We start from the raw sequence: 20,863 nt of genomic DNA on the forward strand, positions 1-20,863 counted from the left end.
TCAGTCATCATTCTGGTACACCACGTACTAGTTGCCCCTCATTTTGACCCTCTCATTTTTATTTATTCTTATTTTATTTGATAATATTATTATTATTTTCATTTTCAATTTCAATTTCCAATCCCAATTGAAAAACATAGCCATAGCCGCCTCTGCCTTTAGCTGCTTGCTCTTATGATAAATACACTCTCAGGTTTCAACCTAATTGGTTACAATTCGTTATTTCATTTTCAAGTTTGTGTTCGTTTCTAACGCCTCTGAAAGCTTTGTTCTGTTTCTCTTAGCAGTATTCTCCTTTCACCTTCTTTTATTTTATTTTCATTTTTTTTTGTTATTTTTATGATTCGTGTGTGTGCAAGGATGCTTGAGCTGTTTCACTTGTTATGCTATCTCAGTTTCGTTGATTATACTTTGTTCTTATTTTATTTGCGTATTTAGGTATTCTAGATTCTAGATTCTAGAACTTAATTGAAGTGGATCTTGGAAAGAAAAGTGATATAGAAGAAACTGTGATTCTACTTTCTTGGATCGTATACTGTGATTATAAGGTTACGTTTGGTTCGCAGTTAAAATTTTACTCATTAATGCCGTCTATTAAGATTTTCACCTCATTTTTAACTCTGCGACCAAACACACCTCAAGAATAGTTACTCACTTGCTAGTTTCTTCACATTATCTGTGGGCTGTGGCCACAGCACAGGGGTGAAGGAATTCATTTAGAACTATAGGGTTTACAACCATGCTAAGTGTGACCAAAATCAGCTGTAGAATACACATTGAAATACAAAATACACCTTAAAAATGAGTTAAACTACATATGTATTTGTACACAAATATACGGCGACTGATTTTAGTGTGTAAATGGCATTTTTTGTAGGGTTTATGGTTCTTCAAATTTTAATCATTTTGAAAATTTCAATTTGACTCTAATATTTCTGCTATGAATGTTTTACTCCAAGTCTGTGTGTCAGAAAATTCTGCATATATCTTATGATAAAGGTTGTTGTTTCTTGCATGTTGATCATCATTTCTTTTTAACATTATGTACAGATACTAGGTCATGGATTGGTACTACGGGAGTGATGTTAATGATTTTCTTGTTCCGAAAGATCAGGATTTATTGGATAGGCATCCTTCACCAGGCTGTTGGTCAAACTGGGGAGTAAATGCAAATGAAGGTTTTAATTTGCCGAAAAAGTTTGTTGTCATGGATTTCATGGACGAAAGTTTCGATAACCCGTTCAGGCTTGAATCATCGATTCATGATCGGTTCAATGAAAGTTTGAATAATCAAATTGAGCTTGAATCATCTCTACAAGACAAAGATGGGTCTAGCAGTTCAAGTGTATGTGGCGGATTGCCTGAGAAATCTTTTCAACAAACTGCACTTTCATGTGATCAGCCTAATCACCAGCTTCAAGATCTACCGAGATTCAAACAGACCGATGATATTTTCTTGTACAAGCTTAACTTCCACAGTTTTGATACCTGGTTTTGTTGTTTGAATTGCTTTGGCTTGGCACTAGTATACTCTGCATGTTATGAAGTCGAGTGCTATTTGAATTGCTCTGTCGATTTTGTTTGTCCACTCAATTGTGAATTTCTTTAATGGAACACAGACTAACACACTATTTATAAACTCCATAAGCATATATATGTGATATCATGATAAAAGCTTCAATTTTCTTCCAACATTTCTGTTTTGAAACACATCAGGGCTGTTCAATGTTCACTGGCTTACCATAGGCATATAGTTAATCTAATTGAAATAAATATCGAATTTGATGTTACATCATTCACTTTTTTTTTTTCCTTCACATAATTCAGGGATTATGTACCTGAAGATCTTCCCTATGTCGATAACCTGGAGAAATCATTTAACTTTTCACCCGAAAATCAATGCATTACACCTGGTGACTGTTCTTTTCTAGATATTCAGTGCAAACAAGCATGTCGGATATGGATGCAAAATATCTTAAAATACATATTTTCTTTTTGTCAGGTCAACTGCAGAAACACACTGCAGCTTCAAATTCTGATGATTTCCTTGATAAGGTGATAATACTTCTCGTTGATTAGTTTAAAAGTTGCTTTATCTATCACATGGCTTAGCAGGTACAATTTAATTAATTTCTGATTTGCCCATCAGCTGTTTGTATAATTTTTTAATTTACATATATACACATATGCATACACACCAATAGAAAGGTGCATGCAATATTTACACTTGTATTCTGTCATCTAATTGTATGTGCCCACGTGTGCATGTGGCAGTCAAAATATTAAGAGGGGAATGTTCAAATTTCCTTATTCCAAAACACTCAGCAAATTATCTAAGTGATTTGATTTTCAGTTGATTTGGTTCTTTGTATGCCACTCAATGGAGTTATTTTTTGCTTTTAAATGCATTATCCAGTGATATTTTTTCGAATAGGAACTTCATGTATTTTAGGTAAGGGAGTCATTCAACTTCATTTGTATAAACTAGGAAAATTTTCATTCATCTAAAAATTTCTCAGCAGTCCACGTCATTTCACGAATCTAATTATCTAAACCCTTCAGTGGCAGCCAGAATTAACCATATTTGGCTTGTCTTGAAAGCTCTGAAATGTCTATTTTGCCCTTTGGAGCACGGATCAAAGTTTCTTTCATTAAATCTTTTACAACATAGAAATCCTTGATCCTTTTATTGGACATCTTGTTTTGTTCTAAATCTCTACTTGCTCTAAGTTTTAATGGATTGTCCATTGTTTGCGTGTGTGGATTTAGGCTTCCTTATATGTTCTTCTCTCTTTCTACATGTCTTAAACGTATGGTATAATTAGAAAAGTGTGTATATCTTTAGTGTGAGGCCATCATATATTGCATTTATTTTTATCATTTTGGAAAAAAAATAAAATAAAGCATACAATTGTAATGTATGTAGCTTCAGCTTTTCAAACTTATAATGTAATGTAATCCATTTCATTTCTTTTCAAGGCACTGCCAGCCAACGTCTTAGACTCTTATGAGCAATCCAGCAGGGACGAGGTCTTGAACGAGCAGTCATCGCTTGAGGAGTCTATACTGCATGATCTCGAGATGGTGATTGGGCAGGTGAAGCGACTGAGAGCACAAATCCTTGACATATGATTAATTTAATGGAAACTTATGCCATTTTTTTGTTGTTGTTGTTGACCAGTTCACTGAAAAGACCCGTATTTGCTTCCGAGATGCTCTATACCGTCTTGCCCGAAATAATGAACATCAGCATTCAGTGCAAGACCAGGAAAAAGATGTTGACATGAAAAATGTAATGCTACATATGGATCAAAATCAAACAATGAGGTACATGATTTAAGTCTGCTTAATATCTATTTGGTTTTTTTGTCCCCTATCTGATGCATTATAACTTGTTTAACGATGAATTGTACTATGATGCATCTTAATATATCTTTATATCAAGAGAAATTCTTCGAACTCTCCTGCTCAAAGCCATTCATGTTTTAATTTTAAAAAATTATTACAATAAACTAACCATGGTTGAATTAACCAAAATAAGCAATCATCTTCTCTCGTGCAATACTATTTTCGCTGACGGCATCAGTCTTTTGGATCGCCTTCTCTCTGCTCTCTTTATCAGTACCCGTCTCCCGAACCTACATTTAAGTTTAAAATTCAAGCAAACAAACCATACTAAAATCTAAATCTTCATATCAAAACAGGTTAAAAAAAAAAACAACTCCAAGATAACTCCTAGGAATCTAGGTTTTGCTTCCACCATTCTCTGAAGCTTGATCCTTATTTTCATTGTAATCCTTCATATCTTTATTTCCATAGTAAACACCTCGTATCTCTTCTATTGATATGGCTTTTGTACCTTTCCTCACATAACCACCATCTTGTTTTTGGTTATTACATAAGAACAAGTTTTTTAATTGATTTTTGGTCAAATTCCATTACAGTAATAGTGGTGCAAGAGAGTTGATTTTGTCCAAGAGCATCTAAGAATTTCTCATGGTATCAAGGATTCAAAGATAGTGCCGTTTATACTCTGTACTTCTGTACTATTGACACCCTTGATTCATCTTGTGCTTTTAGGTCTCAGGAAAAGATTCCGATGGAATCTGAGACAAACTGCGTTGACAGGGTGATTGCGAATCTTATGTTCAACAAGATGGAGTATAACATGCATGGTCTTCCTATGATGACATCAACCGTAAGCTCCGAGCAAGAAGTGACTGACAGCAATGCTATATACACTAAAAACTCAAAAGCCTCAAATCCTGCGCAGAAGTTTCACTATCCCAACCAACAAAAACTACCAGGAGACGGCGAGGTTCCGTGGTTTGAAATAAGTAACCAACAGAAAGACATGAGTTCACATATTGAATTTGGAAATCCTATGAAGAAGTCTTTCATGCTAGAGTTTGGTTAGATGATGTGATTGGTAGTTTTAGGGAAGTAGCTATACCAAAAATAAGAGAGAAAAAAAGAAAAGAAAAACCAAGTTCATGTAATTATTCGGTCCTACTATTACAGTTTATGCAATATGCATGTGTATATATATGCCTTTGCATTACACCATAATTATCTGTATTATTTAGTTTTATTCAATGCTTGCTGTGCCCAACCAGCTCAGTTTTGTTTTCTTGGAATGTAAATGCTTAAATTGATCAAATTTGTTGCTTCAGATTTACAGTTGATGTGAATGCAATATATATTGGATTTTTTTTTTTTTGGTCTGAAAGAATGATGAGAGTTTCGTTCAATAGAAGATTGTATTCTTAAATATTATCCTCAAATTAAGATTTAATTTCACGATGAGAAAAAAATAAGGCCCTCAAATAAGTACGGGTCGGATCTCGGCAAAAATCGACGGTAAATCAGTTTAATCACATACTGATTTTTCAATATGAACTTATGAAGTCAGGTCATAAAAGAAATTCCTAATTTTTATAAAAGGATATTGTTTTTATTATTGTTTTTTTTAAGGAGAGAAATTTGTAATTAAAAGAAAGAGCGAAAGTGGGCTGGAGAAATGGTAAATTTAGTTTGATAAATTTTATGTATAAAAATTGGATTCCTAAGTTTTAATTAAATTAAATTAGTATTTTAAATTAATTAATGTGTATCATGGTAGATTGGTAGTCTCTAATTCAATAAAAAGTTGTGGTAAAAAATATATTGATTCATATTAGTTAATTTGAAGGGGGTAATTTGATCAAATTGAAAATTTTGAAATTTATTTGACTCGTGTATGAATTCGGAAGTACCAATTTGATCATTTATTAATTTTATAATAATAATATATTCTAAGAGTTAATAGTCAAATTCGTCCATGAAAAATCACTCATTCTTTAAATTAGTTCTCAAAAGATTTTTAGTCATATTAGTCTTTAAATGATAAAACGTTAGTCAAATTAGTCATTCCATTAGTTAGATGATAACGACTGATGACGTGGCAGGTTAATGCTACATGTCACAATATGATTGATTGATGTGTTAGGTCAGTGACACCTAACATATCGCGTGTCACTTAATGTGTAAAAAATTTATTTATAATCAAAATAGTCTTTAAAAATTTAGACGTAAATCATTTTCATCCTTAAAATTTTAAAAATTAATCAAATTAGTTCTTATATATTTTTTTTTATTTTTTCTTCATAATATTAAATTTGAAGTATTTTTGATAGTACTAATTTTAATATTAGTCCTTAATAAATAAAATTTTATTTACATAAAATAATAAAAATAATTAAATTATTATAAAATTATTTTGTCATTTGTATTTTAATTTTATATTTTCAAATTATAATTTTTTTATAGCGAAATTTTTTTATTTAAACGAATTTATTAAATTATTGTTGATTATATATTTAAAAATTTAATATTTTATATCTTACTATATAATATAATATTTATTTTAAAATTTAAATCTTTTAAATTTTTTAAAATTATAATTTTTATTATTATTTAATATATATGGTAAAACTCAATAATTAAAAAACCGATTTATAGGATCGCTTGTTGAATCTTAATATTTTAATATGGTTTTTAAAATAACTATTATATTTATAGAGTGAGATACAAAAGATTAAAATATTTAAAATAACTACAAATATTTTGGATTTCACTAAATAAATATAGTATTTATTTTAAATATTCTAATCTTCTATATCTCACTAAATAAATATAGCAGTTATTTTAAACTATTAAAAAATTAGAGTTTTAATATTTTAAATTTCACTAAATAAATATAGTAGTTATTTTAAATGTTTTAATCTTTTATATCTCACTAAATAAATATAGTAGTTATTTTAAAAAAAATTATAAACTTAAAATATTAAATTTTTAAATATATAATCAACAATAATTTGATAAACTCGTTTAAATAAAAAATGTCACTATAAAAAATTACAATTTGAAAATATAAAATTTAAAATACAAATGACAAAATAAGTTTATAATAATTTAATTATTTTTATTATTTTATGTAAAAAAAAATTATTTATTAAGGCCTAAAAAATAATATTAAAATTAGTAATATAAAAAATACTTCAAATTTAATATTATGAAAAAAATAAAAGAAATTTATATAAGGACTAATTTGATTAATTTTAAGGATAAAATTACTTACGTCCTATGAAGCACGGACACTTTGATGAGTTGTCGTGTCTGCGTGTCGGACACATTTTGGACACGACACTCACCGACACTCGTCCGACACGCGTGTCTGCTGTGTCCAAACCGTGTCTCAATAAAAAATAAAATATTCTTCTCCGGACACACTTGGACACACCTAAATACCATCACGTGTCAGCGTGTCTGGTCTTATTTTTAATATATATTCTTAAAATAAATTTAGATATAGTATATATTATTATTTATTAAAATAAAAAATATTTTAAATACTTGATATAATTAAAATAAGGCATTTAAAATAATTTAAAAAATTAATTTATATTTTAATATCAATAAAATATTAAAATATCATTACGATTTATCTAAAAAATACTTTATATTTTATATGTATGTGTGTCCCCGTGTCATGTAAGATTTTTAAATTTGCGTGTCGGCGTGTCCCGTGTCGTGTCGTGTCCCGTGTCCGTGTCAGTGTCCGTGCATCATAGCTTACGTCTAAACTTTCAGGGACTATTTTGATTATAAATAACTTTTTTACACGTCAAGTGACACGTGGCATGCTAAGTGTCACTAACCTGACACGTCAACCAATCATCTTGTGACATGTGATATTAATCTACCACGTCATCATGCTGTTATCATCTAACTAACGGAAGGATCAATTTGACTTACGTTTTATCTGACTAATACGACTGAAAAAAATCTTTTGAGGACTAATTTGAATAATGGGTGATTAGGGACGAATTTAACTATTAACTCTATATTCTAAATAATATATTTTATATTTATATATTTGATTCGGTTCTAATTCTGTTCCAGTTCTACCATGTTGGGTTTTTAAATTTCTGAGCCAATTGCTTAAACCGGTCTGATTTACAAAACCGGAAAAAGTACTTCTCCCATTATTGACCCAATGAGTCAACGACCCTTCTTTTGAATCCCCTTTTATTCATTCCCAAAAATAGTTTAAAAAAAAAGAAGCAAAGGGTATCGAAGAAGTGCAGAGCAAGGTCGAGTAACGACGCCGTTCCTGTGTGAGTGTTTTTCTCTGATTGCGTATTCTGTTGTTCTTAACTTCAGAAATTTTTCGCTGTTAGAATGTTTTTTACTCTTGATTTGATTTAATTTATTGTGTTTTATTGTTTTGGTGTATGAATGATTATTAATTCATCGCGTCGCTGATTCCGCGTTGTGTGCGAATGTTTTCATACCTAAATATTTCGAACAATTTGAGCTGATTTTATAAAATTATATGTAAACGGAAGGGGTGAATACTATTATCCAGAATCTTCTATCTGGTAGAGTTGAAACTGAGAAAAATCTCGTTTCATTTGGAAATCTTCCTTACTGTGTTTATAGGGTGGCACATGTGACTATGAATACTAATGCTTGGTATTTTCTTTGTCTAGATGGAAGCAATTTGCGTTCTGTTTATTTGATATCTATTCTTTACTTTCTTGAATAGTGTTTCTAAGATAGAAATATACAGATATTAGATACATAAACTTCAGTTACTTTAATCATAATCAGCAATGAATGTTAGAAAACATGCTTGCTTTGTTTATTTAGCTGAAACAACAATTTCCTTCTTTAGTCATGTTTGTTTTTGCTAGTGTGAACCGATGCGCACCTGTATTTGTTGACGAAGCTGATATAATTGCTTCTTTTGTTGGTGCAGAGAATGTTTAAGAACACTTTCCAATCTGGATTTCTCTCCATCTTATACAGCCTTGGGTATGTTGTGTTTTTTGAGTCTACATGATTTGACTTTTGAATATTTACTATAAAAAGGGTGAGACTGTAACTCTATTGGTTCCTTATTTTATTTTTAGGAGCAAACCTTTGCAGATATGGGACAAAGAAGGTATGTGCCTTCTGTTACTGTTATTGTGTAACTGTATAAAGTGGTTGGTCATATTTGGATTGGTTTATATTAAAATTATATAACCTTGCATTTTATAAGAAATATGTTGGTCAACTAGGGTCGTACCTTTCTATCATTATTTAACTATTTGAGTTGTGAAAGAATTTATGTGAACTAAGTGCACATGGAAGGAATGGATTTTGGCATTTCCATTGTGTGCAATGTGGTGAAGGAGAATTATTCTGTTCTTGGTTTAGTTTGTCAACTTACTGTGTGTCTCATTGAACTGAAAACCTATGCATTCTAATTCTAATTCATGTATCTGCTTTTAGTTTAAATTTGTGCCTCTGAGGAAAACTCCCCTGCTTTTTCAGATTATTATGCCCACAATATGTCGTAACTGTTGAAGATTACAATCCAAACTTGTGATGTGGATTTGTAGGATTTTGTAATCTCTAACTTCACTTGTGACTGTTGAATACTTGAATATAGTACGGTAGGAACAGATTCTAAGTAGTTTACAACAGACAGAGGAAGAAAACTTAGTGGCTGCAGCTGTGTTTGTTAGAGAGAGGGAGGAAATGGCAGGAAACATTGCTAAAATGTCACTTAGAAGTAAGAGTGATATAATGAGAGTGGGAAGTTTCTGTGTTGTCTAATCATTTGTTTCAACTTGTAATAGAGAGCAAGGCTCTCATTCCTCAGAGTTAGAATTTCCCAATTGTACATTCTAGTGCTCTTGGCGCATTGCCAAGGAATAGGATCCCTAATCTCTTTCCCATTGCTGATACCTCTTCTAACACAGTATTTTAGTAACTATAGAAGTCCTTAGTTTTTTAATTATAGAAGTTGAGTAAAAAGTCTGTTGAAAACAAACAATAAAATATTTGCCAATGAATTTAGGTTTTTGTGTATGGAAATGAAACCTGTTTCAACCTGCTAATTATTATATCAACTTGTCTTTTCAAGGTGAATATGATGTATGACTAATTTTGTCGTGGACCATTTTATAGTTGTGAATGGACATATAAAGCGACCACAGGATGAAGACATACAATCAAATGTGCTGGAAATAGTTGGATCAAATATTCAGTCGACATACATTACATGCCCAGCTGACCCAGCTGCAACACTTGGCATAAAACTTCCATTCCTTGTTATGATTGTGAAGAATCTAAAGAAGTATTTCACTTTTGAGATTCAAATTTTGGACGATAAGAATGTCAGAAGACGATTTCGAGCATCTAATTTCCAAGTGTGTAAGTCTGCCCCTGTTTGCATTGTATGGGTTTCTTGAAAATCTCTTGGCCATTTATTTATTCAATGTCCATTTTACGCATGAGTACTCTATTATTTGACAGAAATTCTAGCTAAAATCTTGGTTTGCCTTGTCTAAATCCAATTGTGGAAGTACATTGTACAAAAAAAGTTCGACTAGTTTGAATAATTCTGCAGGATAAAATTATAATATTATTTAATGTAGAACATGTTTATGGCCCACAACACTTGTTGCAACTCTGCCTAGTTGGATGAATGTGCAATTTGACATTTTTTTTTCTCTTTTCTAATTTATTGATATTATTATGAGGTAAAATATTGCATTTTTGGGTTTAAATATGTTTAGTCCCTATAAATTGTTTTCCTTTTCTCTTTATGTTCTTTGCTGTTAAATGTTTACATAGCTGTTAAATGCTAACTTGTCATGTTAACATTCAATGGAGATAAATTGATGGCAGGGAATGAAACCAGACATTTTAAAATTTCTCATGATCAAAATAAAAATATTTACAGGCAGCAAAAGAAAAAAATCATGAATTTTGTAACTAAAAACTTATTAAACTCTCCACCCTTTTGTTTGGAAGTGGAGGAGAAGAAAAAGAGAAGAGGAGGGGGGGGGGGGGTTATATATGTAACGACAAGGTTTGAGTTTATGTTAGCTCTACATACTAGTTATGAAAATCTTGTAAGGACTTGTGTTGATTTTAAATGATTCAATAGCTTGCTAGAGGCAGTTATTTAATACCAAGCGATCCTTTTTTAGCTCAATGATAATGATGATGATAATTACTACTAAAAAGATATATTTGCTTATTTATACTGTTGCATTTTCTTTGAAAGCAAATCTCAAGGTCACCGGTTTTCGGAAGTAAACACCTTTCATCTTCAAGCATAGATGCCTTATTCTGTATGAATTACTGTTCAGATATGCATCCCAAGTGATGAACTATTTTGTATGTTACAGGCTGTCACTAGAGTTAAGCCATACATTTGCACCATGCCGCTTAGAATGGATGATGGGTGGAATCAAATCCAGTTGAACTTAGCGGACTTCACGAAGAGAGCATATGGCACAAATTATATGGAGACGCTGCGGGTTCAAGTGCATGCAAACTGTCGCCTGAGAAGGATATATTTCTCCGATCGCTTGTATTCTGAAGAGGAACTACCACCAGAATTCAAATTGTACCTTCCGATGCAGGTTAGAGATGCCCCCCATGTGCAACCTTACATCTCTTCTTTCCATCTCATTTGATTCAGGCCTTATATCATTTTCTATTTATCATCCGCAGAAAGCATGAACAAGTCATAGCATGAGGAATTCAGAGCCTGAAGGCGGTCGAGCGATGGATTTTTTTTTTGGAACACTATAATTGCTCTATTTTTCCCCTCTTTGTCAGAAATTAAGCTGTAGTTTGGTTCTGATGTATGGTGATTTATGCTTATATGTGATAGTATCTTGCTAAGAACACAATGATGAATGAGATGCAATCCGATTGCATGAATAATGTACATTACATGGTTATATGAAAGCTGGCTCTGTATGCTTTTCTAATGGGCTGTGTGTGATTCTAGGGTTTCATGAAATAGACGATCAAACACGTTGTTAGTGACATTTGTATAGGGCGAAAAAAAGTTTTGGCCTCTTATGGAATTCGACAAAAATGCTTGCAGATAAAGTTAAATTTCGAGTTCTTGAATCGATGCATTGTCTCGTCTTGTATATGTATGATTGTTCCGGCAGGTTAGGCAGTGTGGGTTGTCAGCGGGATATTTTTCCGGTGGTTTAGGCCGGGCAACAGCTTTAAACCTGCTTAATAAATAATTTAGTATTTGTACTGATTAAATAACAACAAAAAATACTAACAATTGCTGACCCCATAAGTTTTTCAATAAATAAACTTAATTTAATTTATAAGTATCATATGCTATAACTTTATTTTACTTTCCACATATTTATATTATATTACATGACACACCACTCCCATTAACATTATTGCCAAAATGAGTTAAATACATTGTTTATATTCCTGAAGAAAGGAGAGGAATGAGTGAAGTAGTGTTGATGAGGAAGCTGTTCTACAACCAGTTGGTAGAAAAGCCCCATGATTCCGGTGTGACCTCGCGTGGTGCTGCTGTAGTACTCCAGAGTTAATTTTGAGTAATGCTACACATCAAAGTCATTTTATGAACCAAGTCCAATCAAGTTAAACAATAAGACTTGGAGCAATACTAGCCATAATTGATTTTTGTTATGTTAACTAACTTTGTTGGACTTGGTTAACAAAAAGACTTGAGAAAAAGATTCTCTAAAGTAACAATGTTAGTAAAGTGATAAAGTAATGCTTTAATCACTTTTCTATCTTAATTCAATGGTGATTAATAATCTTTAAAGTGACAATACAACTTTAGAGGATCCGGATCCAAAGACTTGGATGTGTAGCATTATTCTTTAATTTTTCGCCATCAATGATCTTTACAGAACCTAGTTTAGGATAACAAGTGGTCATTCCTACAATGTAACCTGACTCATTTCCTGCATTATCCCCAGTTCCATAATTTGCCATTGAGGTACATATAACCCTTCCACCCTGCACAAATCTCAGAGCACAAGCTACGCAACAATATACATTTAACTTCTTGATCAAGACATATATAAGCTTTCAAATTGCAAAACAAGGCCAAATTGTGCTTGACCAAAATATTTTTCACCTATGATCCTAACTTGAAAGGATTTGGATCCTCTAAATTTTGAATTTTACATTAAAGAGTAAAATTTGATTTTTCACCATTTATTTTATAGGTGGGACCAAGAGAAAATATGAGAGAAAAACCATTTAAGGATGAAAGATCAAACTTTACTCTCTAAAGTGAAATTCAAAATTTAGAAGATCTAAATCCAACTTGAAAATATCACACCGGATGATGAACAAAAAAAAAGAATTTAGAGGACAGAATCATTATTCATTACAGGTTGAAATAACAACTTTTCATATGAAGTCATGGCACTAGAAAGTAATTTCCAAATATTAAGAATAACTATTGATCATCACCTGTCCATATAGAGTTGATCCGATTCCACCTGAATGAAGAAATGAAGAACTTTTTCTATCATCTTATGCTGAAAAAATAAACAACTTTTTCTATGGTCACTCTTCATAAACAAGGACGAAGATGATGACTGGTACTAGGAAGTTACTGTCCCCAACCCATTTCCGGCCCATCCCCACCATTGTCCATAACTCTCTTGCCGATGACACCCAATTGAATTCTATTGCACCGTTTTGCCCCAAAGACATCTCCGGTTTAGCCACTGATCTCATCAAATCATATTTTGATAAGGGGTCCATTGAAGAAGCAGGCATGCTGTTTGATGAAATGTCACATAGAGATGTTGTCACTTGGACTGCTATGATTACTGGCTACAATTCTTGCAACCACCATGGTCGTGCGTGGAGCGTGTTCTGTGAGATGTTGAGATACGGGACGCGGTCTAACGAGTTCACCTTGTCAGCAGTTTTGAAGACATGTAAGGGGCTGAGTGCGCTTTTGTGTGGGAAGTTGGTTCATGGGTTGGCTATAAAGAATGGTACTCAAGGGTCATTCATATATGTTGATAATGCGCTAATGGATGTGTATGCCACTTGCTGTAGTAGCATGGACAGTGCAAGAATGGTTTTTGAGAGTATCCTTAATAAGAATGCTGTCTCATGGACAACTTTGATAGCTGGATATACTCATAGAGGAGATGCTTATGGTGGCCTTCGAGCTTTCCGCCAAATGCTTCTGGTAGGTTCCCACTTTTCTTCAACTTTTCTGGTTCCAAATCCATGTTTGTTTTACTCAAAACGATGGGTCTCATAGCAGCAAAGAAAAACAATAGAGAACACATTTTTTTTCTTTTCAACAAAATGTTAAATTGTGTATTCATATAACGGATGCTGTGAGATTTCTACCACTTTGTTCCATCCTACAAAACTCATGTATTCTGTTAAGATTAAGCCTCCTCTAAGGTGATAAACTAAGGAGGTAACCACAATCATTAACCATTTATTGATTAAGGGTAGGTAACCTCTAATTTTCTCATTTTCGAGATAAACTCACCTTAGAGGAACTTCAAGGAAAACATTAAAATTTTTGGTAGAGACTAGCTCAGTATAATGGGGTTTTCATATTTCCTTGGCAATAAACAGGAGGAAGGAGAGCTGAGCCCCTTCAGCTTTTCAATTGCTGTTAGAGCTTGTGCATCTACTGGCTTGGGTAATTTGGGCAAGCAGGTACATGCTGCAGTGATTAATCATGGATTTGAGTCCAATCTTCCTGTCATGAATTCTATACTGGACATGTATTTCAAGTCTTGTTCAGCATGCGAGGCAAAGCAATTATTCTTTGAAATGAGTCAGAAAGATACTATCACATGGAATACCTTGATAGCTGGTTTTGAGACATTGGATCCTAAACAATCATTCTGCATCTTTTCTCAAATGGTATCTGAAGGTTTTAGTCCAAATTGCTTCACATTCACCAGTGTGGTAGCTGCATGTGGTAACTTAGCGTTTCTGTATTGTGGGCAGCAGCTTCATGGGGGAATTTTTCGTAGAGGCTTCAATAACAACTTGGCATTATCCAATGCCCTTATTGACATGTATGGAAAGTGTGGAAACATAACAGATTCACATAAAATATTTAGCCAAATGCCATGCAAAAATTTGGTCTCCTGGACTTCCATGATGATTGGATACGGGGCTCATGGGCATGGAAAAGAAGCTACTAAATTATTCAATGAGATGGTCAGATCAGGTATTAAACCTGATAGGATAGTGTTCATGGCAGTTCTGAGTGCTTGTAGCCATGCCGGACTAGTGGATGAGGGCCTGAGATATTTTAGACTATTGACAAGATTTTATAATGTTGCACCCGATCAAGAGATATATGGATGTGTAGTCGATCTGCTTGGGCGTGCTGGTAGAGTAAAGGAAGCTTATCAACTAATAGAGAATATGCCTTTTAAGCCGGATGAATCTATATGGGTTGCCCTTCTTGGGGCTTGTAAAGCTCATAAACAACGAAGTATAGGCAAACTGGCAGCTTCAAGGGTGTTGGAAATGAAGCCAAATAGGGCAGGAACTTATGTGCTTTTATCAAATTTTTTTGCTGCTGAAGGTAACTGGACTGGTGTTGCCTGCTTAAGGAAGCTTATGAGAGGTATTAAAAATAAGAAAGAGGCAGGGATGAGCTGGATTGAATTGAAAAACCAGGTTTACAGTTTTGTTGTTGGAGGTGAATTTGTTTCTTCAAATGAGCAGATTGTTGAAGTTTTGGAAGTATTGATTATGCATATGAAAGATTTTGGATATACACTTGACTTAGATTGCTTTGTACATGACCAAGAAAATGAGGTTTGAACACAAGCCATATGGTTAATATGTCATTGCCAAATGCTCAGCTGTTCATAGCAGCTCATTTGGTTCAATTCTTGCTATCTCAATCAACTTGTTAATAAGAAACCGGAAAGAGTCCGGCATTTTACATGTTTTAGCAGAGAGAGTTGCTTCGATTAGTTTAGAAAATAGAAATCAACAGAAAATTAATTGGAAGAAGAGCAGGTTATCTTTTGATTAAGTTCTGTTCTTTCTTGCTCTCAGGGACACAAGAATCATTTATTGGAAGAGAGAAGACAAAAGTAGGAAGATGTGGAATCTTTCCAACAGCAAACAAAACGAAAATTGTTTCCTTTCTTGCATTGCTAAGTTGCTAACAAGCCAGGGTCCTAAGCTCTACAAATGCTACAGACTAAAGAGGAAGGCAAATAATGGCAACGAATTTTGCATGAGATTTGTGAGCTAAGATGTTTGCATACTTAGAATCAAATGATATTTGATGCTGATCAAGAAAGATGAAAGAGGTAGTTATTAGTTATTACTGAATAGGGATGACTGTCTCATTCTGATTGTGATTTGATGGGGAAATGAAATTAGGAATCACACTCCTTGTTTTATGCCAATTCATACATGTATACAATGGGTAAAAAATACCCTTCTTGTTACGTGCATATTGCACATATTGTGATTTTTTTTAGCTATTGTTATTAATTTTTTATACTGGATTTTTGATGTTTTAATGATTCAATAGCTTGCTAGAGGCAGTTATTTAATACCAAGCGATCATTTTTAAGCTCAATCAATGATTCAGGCCTTGTATCATTTTCTATTTGTCGTCTGCAGAAAGTCATAGCATGAGGAATTTTAACGTTATCTCCCCTCCAAATCTAATGAAGTTCAATTACTGAAGCAAAACCGAGATAACGAAAGCAATAACAATAAGAATTTTTAATGACAGATGACACTTAGAAAGTAACTCATTCAAGTTTAGCAACATTTTTGGACTTGACATCCTCCAAACCTAGGAAAAATGAAGAAAATCTATGGTGGCGAATAACCAATGTAAGGATGAAAACATTAGCTGCATGAAACACTAAGCTTGCCACCCAAAGCTCTAAGAATACGTTTTTACCCTTGAACTCAAGCAGATAACCCCACATTAGCCAATGGACCTGAGCTCCCATCCATGAAAGAATGCAAAGCATGCCATCCCATTTAAGCTTCATTTTGCTCCATGGTAATATCAGAGGCAACAAGCAAAAGAACCATACAAAATACTGTGCAGTTATCACCTGCAAAATAAAAAAGCATTTATTAGTGCACTCATGGTCTTGAGCATTAACTTAATTACTCTAAACTAGAATAAAATAGCACAATATTCTTTCAAATATTATATATTTTTAGATATTATCGCTTGCAAATTGCAAAAGGTATATTAATTTTATGATTTAAGTGTACAACATAGTTCCCAATATAGACAAAGTTGTGCATCATATAAAGAATCTAATATACCAAAGTCCTTGCAAACAATTAAATGGGAATAAGAACTAGTGGAAAATTTAAGTGCAAACCTTGTTGAATGCTACAAATGCTACAGTCTGAGCAAATAGACAGAATGGCAAATCCTTTGCAAAACAGAAAATAAGAACCAGCTGCACCATGAACTGCGGCAAAAATGAGATAAGCTTCTCCACCACTGAAATATCATAACCATAGTGAAGATAGATGTGATAGAAATAGATGGAGAAGTTGTGCCTTGGGTCTGTTCTAGTAAGGTGGTATAGTAGTGCCTCATGTAGGAATTCCCATCCATATAAATAATAGGACAAACCAGTGAATAAGAAGAAAACCGCTGCCGAAACCAGTCCAAACATCAGCCTCTTCCTTGTAAATATGCATTTTAAGAGATTATGTAAGGAACACAAGCAATTCCCATCATTGAGTCTTTCTGCTTGAGCAGCAGTCCAGTTCTTTAGGATAGGTTTCCGATCGGATGGGAAGAAATTTGGATCAAGAACCAGGACAATAGGGATGGCATAAATTATGGGATAGATCCTGAAATGGACAATAAGTCCATACCAAAATGCTGACTGCAACAGATTACCTGTAAAATGTGGGAGGAAAAAGATAAGGCACAAAAGCATACAATGAAGTCTTCAAAAGACATGCAAATATCGAATATTGTATACCTTTTACAAAAATATGTTGCTTTGAAGCATCAACAGAATTTGAACTTAATAATAAAAAATGCAAGGCTCTAACATAAATTATCAACAGAGGAAAGGCAAAAGTCGAATTAAAACGTAGCTAGAAGGCTGTTTTCTGATCCCCTATTCCACCAAATACAACATCAATTATATACTGCAGTTTATTTAGCTTTCAGAATGATTGGAAGGAGATATTTAAAATCGAACAGGGTCAAAAAGTGAAGATTATTATTATCATTGTCCATTTAAAAAAATAAAAATCAGGCTTTTTACTATATACATGTTGAAAATTTGACTTACTATTTTCTTTATTCATTTCTTTATTTTTTTTTATTGATTCTTGTCATTTTATTGAAAGTTAGGGATCAAAATATTTGTGAAGAGTTACCGAAACGCAGAATGTAAAACCTATTTGTGAAAACTGATTTTTCTTATATCAAGATAAATGACCAAAATATAGCTACCAGTGGATCAAACATAATAGCCACATGTTAGAACATAGAAAGGATTACAGATTAAAAGATTGACAATCTATACCCATTACACTATTTACATCATAGAGAAGTAGAACTGTACCTTTCATAAGACAGATAATTATCCACAATATCATGGCACAAACAACAGGTTCACAGTTCCCACGTGTCCCTATGGTGAAAGTAAATGGATTGAAGAGCCATGTCATGACACAATAGTTGCAGAGTTTTCTGGGTACCTTCCTCTGCTGTAGAATAAAATGGATAAAATATCCCACCAGCAAATCTGCATTTTAGACATGATATTTATGGTTAGGTCTAACGTTTGGAAAATTATTCAACACAGGATTTCTATAAAGAAAGTTAATCTAGACTCAATTTAAAGTAGTTAATTACAAACGTTAAAATAAGGGCAATACCAGGACTGGCTCAGAGATAGGAAGAAACTAGAAAGGAAAAAAAAAGGTGTAAAATTGTTATTGTTTATTCAATTCAGGGATCTGACATTCTCTACAAAAGAATAACCAAATGATAAAACATCTCTTCTTTCAACCTTATCCCTTCTGTTTATTTATACTAAATCCTAACTAAGCATTTATAACTAAGAGGGGCCTAAAAAGGAAATTTCTCATAATTGTGACTCCAACATTGTAATAACCATATTTCTGATGCAATAAGCTATAAGATATAGTTCCATCTCTATTTTGAAAGAATTAATTTTTATTTTTCTACTTCCTATAAAAGGAAAAATTGGCTGAACAAAAAAAAGAATCTATGTTAAACATCATCTAATATACACTACATAAGACATAATTATCTGCACAAAACTAAATCCATACCTGAAGCTGAGAAGATAAACTTTCCCCAAGATCGATGGATTAATGAATTAGGAATGAGAAGAAATGCAAGCAAGGGGGAATAGCGATATGTGGTCCTCTTATAAGGGGAATCACCCGAAGCCATTAAAGACGCAGCATCAGAAAATACTAGGTAATCAACATCGGTATAATTAACCTCCATATGAGCATCTTGCCACTCTCCATATATAATTAAAATAACACGAAAAATGGCAGAGAATAGAAGCAGTGACGTAAAATCCAATGATCGCATAGCTGAAAGATTAATCATGCTGACAAATTAAAAAAAGATGGTCAATGGTAACACAGTTAATCAACTATACATCTTCAAGTACACATAAGGTTGCCTCAGATATCTTAGCAACAAGCTGAAAACATTGACTTCGCCATTATCATTATGGCCACAGTGGATTTTAATAGAAGATGCTACCTTTGTCTCTTCCAGATGATTTATCATTTCTTGTGGCACTGTGGAATCCAATTAGTATAACTAGTAATTCAATCAGTTCAAATTTGTCATGATTTGATTCTGTTTCAGTTTTGTTAATCAAGATTGTTGGTTTAAATTTAACTAGTATCACCTTCAGGATCAATGGACCTAACATCGCGACCTATGGGAGCAGCCCTTGTACTAGATGTGAATCAGAGAAACTATACGGAAATAAAGTTGCACCTTGCTAACAGCTATAACTTTAGAACTAGTGGTAATAACTCATTCCAAAGTGCTTGTTCAAAGTTGCACCCTTGCTAACCACTATTGCTTTCTATTGGCATCAAAGTGCTCTTAAACTTGCAGTCTTCTGTCATAGTTAATCGGCAATTGGAATAAGGCAATGTAGCTTAAAGTTCATATATATCCAAACACACCCAGGCATTTTATCAAACAGTTAAGGTGCAATTAAGAAACAACTTTAAGATGAGAAATTGAGAATAGAGAAATGAAAAAGACAATTCAGTTTAGAATGTTATGTAACTGGGATTACCTGAGAATTTCAATAGATTGCTATGGCAAATATGAGGATCCAGAGGAGCCTTTGGGTTGGGTCTGCTACTTCACCGTCAACGAAGAGGAACGGAGGCACCAAAGCGCGACATTAGCGACGGCAACCTGGCGGCTTCGGACAAGGCAACGACAACCCAGCAACGGCGGAGCTTTCACTCCGGCAACGACGCCATTTCGAGTCAACGGCAGCGAAGAGGAACGGGTGGGACGAAGCAGAAGGGGCCTTAGGGGGTACACAGGGAACCAGTAAGGGTGGGTCGGGTTTCAGGGTATATGGTTTTGGGCGGGTTCCGGTTGTTCGAGCCGGGTATCCATGCTGGCCCAACGCCAAGCCCAAAACAAAAAATTAAAAAAAAAAAGAAAATAACGATTAATGATTTAGAACTGCTCAAAGATAACCATAAAACTAAAAAAAACTTAAACCACGCCAAACCATTACAAAATAAACCAACCCAACATAATTTATCCGCACTTGTTCGACCCAAGTGTTTTTTTTTATTTAAATGTATTTTAATAAAAAATAAAAATATTTTTTTAAAGAGACTTAACACACTCAAATACAAATATGTCAACGTGTTTAATATTATTTTTAATCTATATTTTTTACATAAATTTAAAAATAATATATATTATTATTTATTAATATAAAAGATTATCTTATATAATTTATATAATTAAAAAAGATATTAAAATATTTTAAAATAATTATGATGAACTAAGTTCTACTTTGATGATAGGAACTTTTGAAGAATTCTTGAAATATAGAAACTCAGGTACAGTTAACTTTATGTGAAGTTAATAGTTAAGAATCGTTAGATGACAATTTAGTCAAATTTATTAAATTATTTAACAGTTCTCAGCTATCAACTTCCCAAACTCATAAATATGGCTTCTTCCAGCCTAAGTGAAGCTAGCAAAAGATTCCTTAGAAATGTTTGTTACTATTGATTGACTGAGGATGTAAATGATGTTGCTGAACTTTGAACTTTAGGTTATACATTGATTATTTGGATTGTGGTTAGTAATTTGTTTTTGTGTAGTAGGTCAAATTAATTTGATTCTTCAGAATGGGAGAAATTTGTTATTCTAAGTGGGTTTTGGCTGATGAGATATTACACTACCTTATGGTGTGTCACCATTATTTTCTACTACCATTTGTGCTAGATAAGCTTTTAT

General features: G+C 33.1%; 4 protein-coding genes across 6 annotated transcripts; 3 read left to right on the forward strand and 1 right to left on the reverse strand.

The window, feature by feature from the left end:
- On the forward strand, window positions 1–4,712 carry LOC112782713 (uncharacterized). The gene is given in 7 exon segments (XM_072229409.1): window positions 1–193; window positions 1,051–1,354; window positions 1,356–1,458; window positions 2,003–2,055; window positions 2,980–3,096; window positions 3,182–3,327; window positions 4,081–4,712. Coding segments are annotated over 6 exon segments (1,050 nt in total). The 5' UTR covers window positions 1–193; window positions 1,051–1,060; the 3' UTR covers window positions 4,418–4,712.
- A 2,728-nt stretch (window positions 4,713–7,440) lies between these two features.
- On the forward strand, window positions 7,441–11,321 carry LOC112782376 (uncharacterized). Its single transcript, XM_025824732.3, has 6 exons — window positions 7,441–7,658; window positions 8,303–8,358; window positions 8,457–8,488; window positions 9,502–9,743; window positions 10,731–10,967; window positions 11,059–11,321. Exons 2-6 carry the CDS (start codon window positions 8,306–8,308, stop codon window positions 11,065–11,067), a joined length of 573 nt encoding a protein of 190 aa, XP_025680517.1. The 5' UTR covers window positions 7,441–7,658; window positions 8,303–8,305; the 3' UTR covers window positions 11,068–11,321.
- Window positions 11,322–12,454: 1,133 nt separating this feature from the next.
- Window positions 12,455–15,881, forward strand: LOC112782373 (putative pentatricopeptide repeat-containing protein At1g56570). Its single transcript, XM_025824727.3, has 2 exons — window positions 12,455–13,555; window positions 13,960–15,881. The coding sequence occupies exons 1-2, from the start codon at window positions 12,941–12,943 to the stop codon at window positions 15,169–15,171; spliced, it is 1,827 nt and encodes a 608-aa protein (XP_025680512.1). The 5' UTR covers window positions 12,455–12,940; the 3' UTR covers window positions 15,172–15,881.
- A 187-nt stretch (window positions 15,882–16,068) lies between these two features.
- On the reverse strand, window positions 16,069–20,046 carry LOC112782375 (GPI mannosyltransferase 1). Of its 3 annotated transcripts, none has more exons than XM_025824730.3 (5): window positions 19,668–20,046; window positions 18,667–18,939; window positions 17,931–18,113; window positions 16,719–17,251; window positions 16,069–16,439 (listed from the first exon to the last, which is right to left on the reverse strand). In XM_025824730.3, exons 2-5 carry the CDS (start codon window positions 18,935–18,937, stop codon window positions 16,125–16,127), a joined length of 1,302 nt encoding a protein of 433 aa, XP_025680515.1. In that variant the 5' UTR covers window positions 18,938–18,939; window positions 19,668–20,046; the 3' UTR covers window positions 16,069–16,124. The 3 variants fall into 3 exon arrangements, with proteins under 3 accessions (XP_025680515.1, XP_025680516.1, XP_025680514.1); XM_025824731.3 differs by having other exon boundaries at window positions 18,667–18,813; window positions 19,668–19,932; XM_025824729.3 differs by having other exon boundaries at window positions 18,667–18,956; window positions 19,668–19,932.
- Window positions 20,047–20,863: the final 817 nt, after the last annotated feature.

This window comes from Arachis hypogaea, chromosome 20 (genome assembly GCF_003086295.3).
Source record: "Arachis hypogaea cultivar Tifrunner chromosome 20, arahy.Tifrunner.gnm2.J5K5, whole genome shotgun sequence".
Classification (NCBI taxonomy): Eukaryota; Viridiplantae; Streptophyta; class Magnoliopsida; order Fabales; family Fabaceae; genus Arachis; species Arachis hypogaea.

Excerpts from the sequence above, each read along its gene's own strand:
- LOC112782376 (XM_025824732.3), top strand. The coding sequence starts at position 8,306 with ATGTTTAAGAACACTTTCCAATCTGGATTTCTCTCCATCTTATACAGC. Across the intron at positions 8,359-8,456 it reads TCCATCTTATACAGCCTTGG|GAGCAAACCTTTGCAGATAT; the intron begins GTATGTTGTGTT and ends TTTTATTTTTAG. Across the intron at positions 9,744-10,730 it reads TTCGAGCATCTAATTTCCAA|GCTGTCACTAGAGTTAAGCC; the intron begins GTGTGTAAGTCT and ends TGTATGTTACAG.
- LOC112782373 (XM_025824727.3), top strand. The coding sequence starts at position 12,941 with ATGATGACTGGTACTAGGAAGTTACTGTCCCCAACCCATTTCCGGCCC. Across the intron at positions 13,556-13,959 it reads CTTTCCGCCAAATGCTTCTG|GAGGAAGGAGAGCTGAGCCC; the intron begins GTAGGTTCCCAC and ends GGCAATAAACAG.
- LOC112782375 (XM_025824729.3), bottom strand. The coding sequence starts at position 18,955 with ATGATTAATCTTTCAGCTATGCGATCATTGGATTTTACGTCACTGCTT. Across the intron at positions 18,114-18,666 it reads GTTTATCTTCTCAGCTTCAG|ATTTGCTGGTGGGATATTTT; the intron begins GTATGGATTTAG and ends TCTAAAATGCAG. Across the intron at positions 16,440-16,718 it reads CATTTGTAGCATTCAACAAG|GTGATAACTGCACAGTATTT; the intron begins GTTTGCACTTAA and ends TTTATTTTGCAG.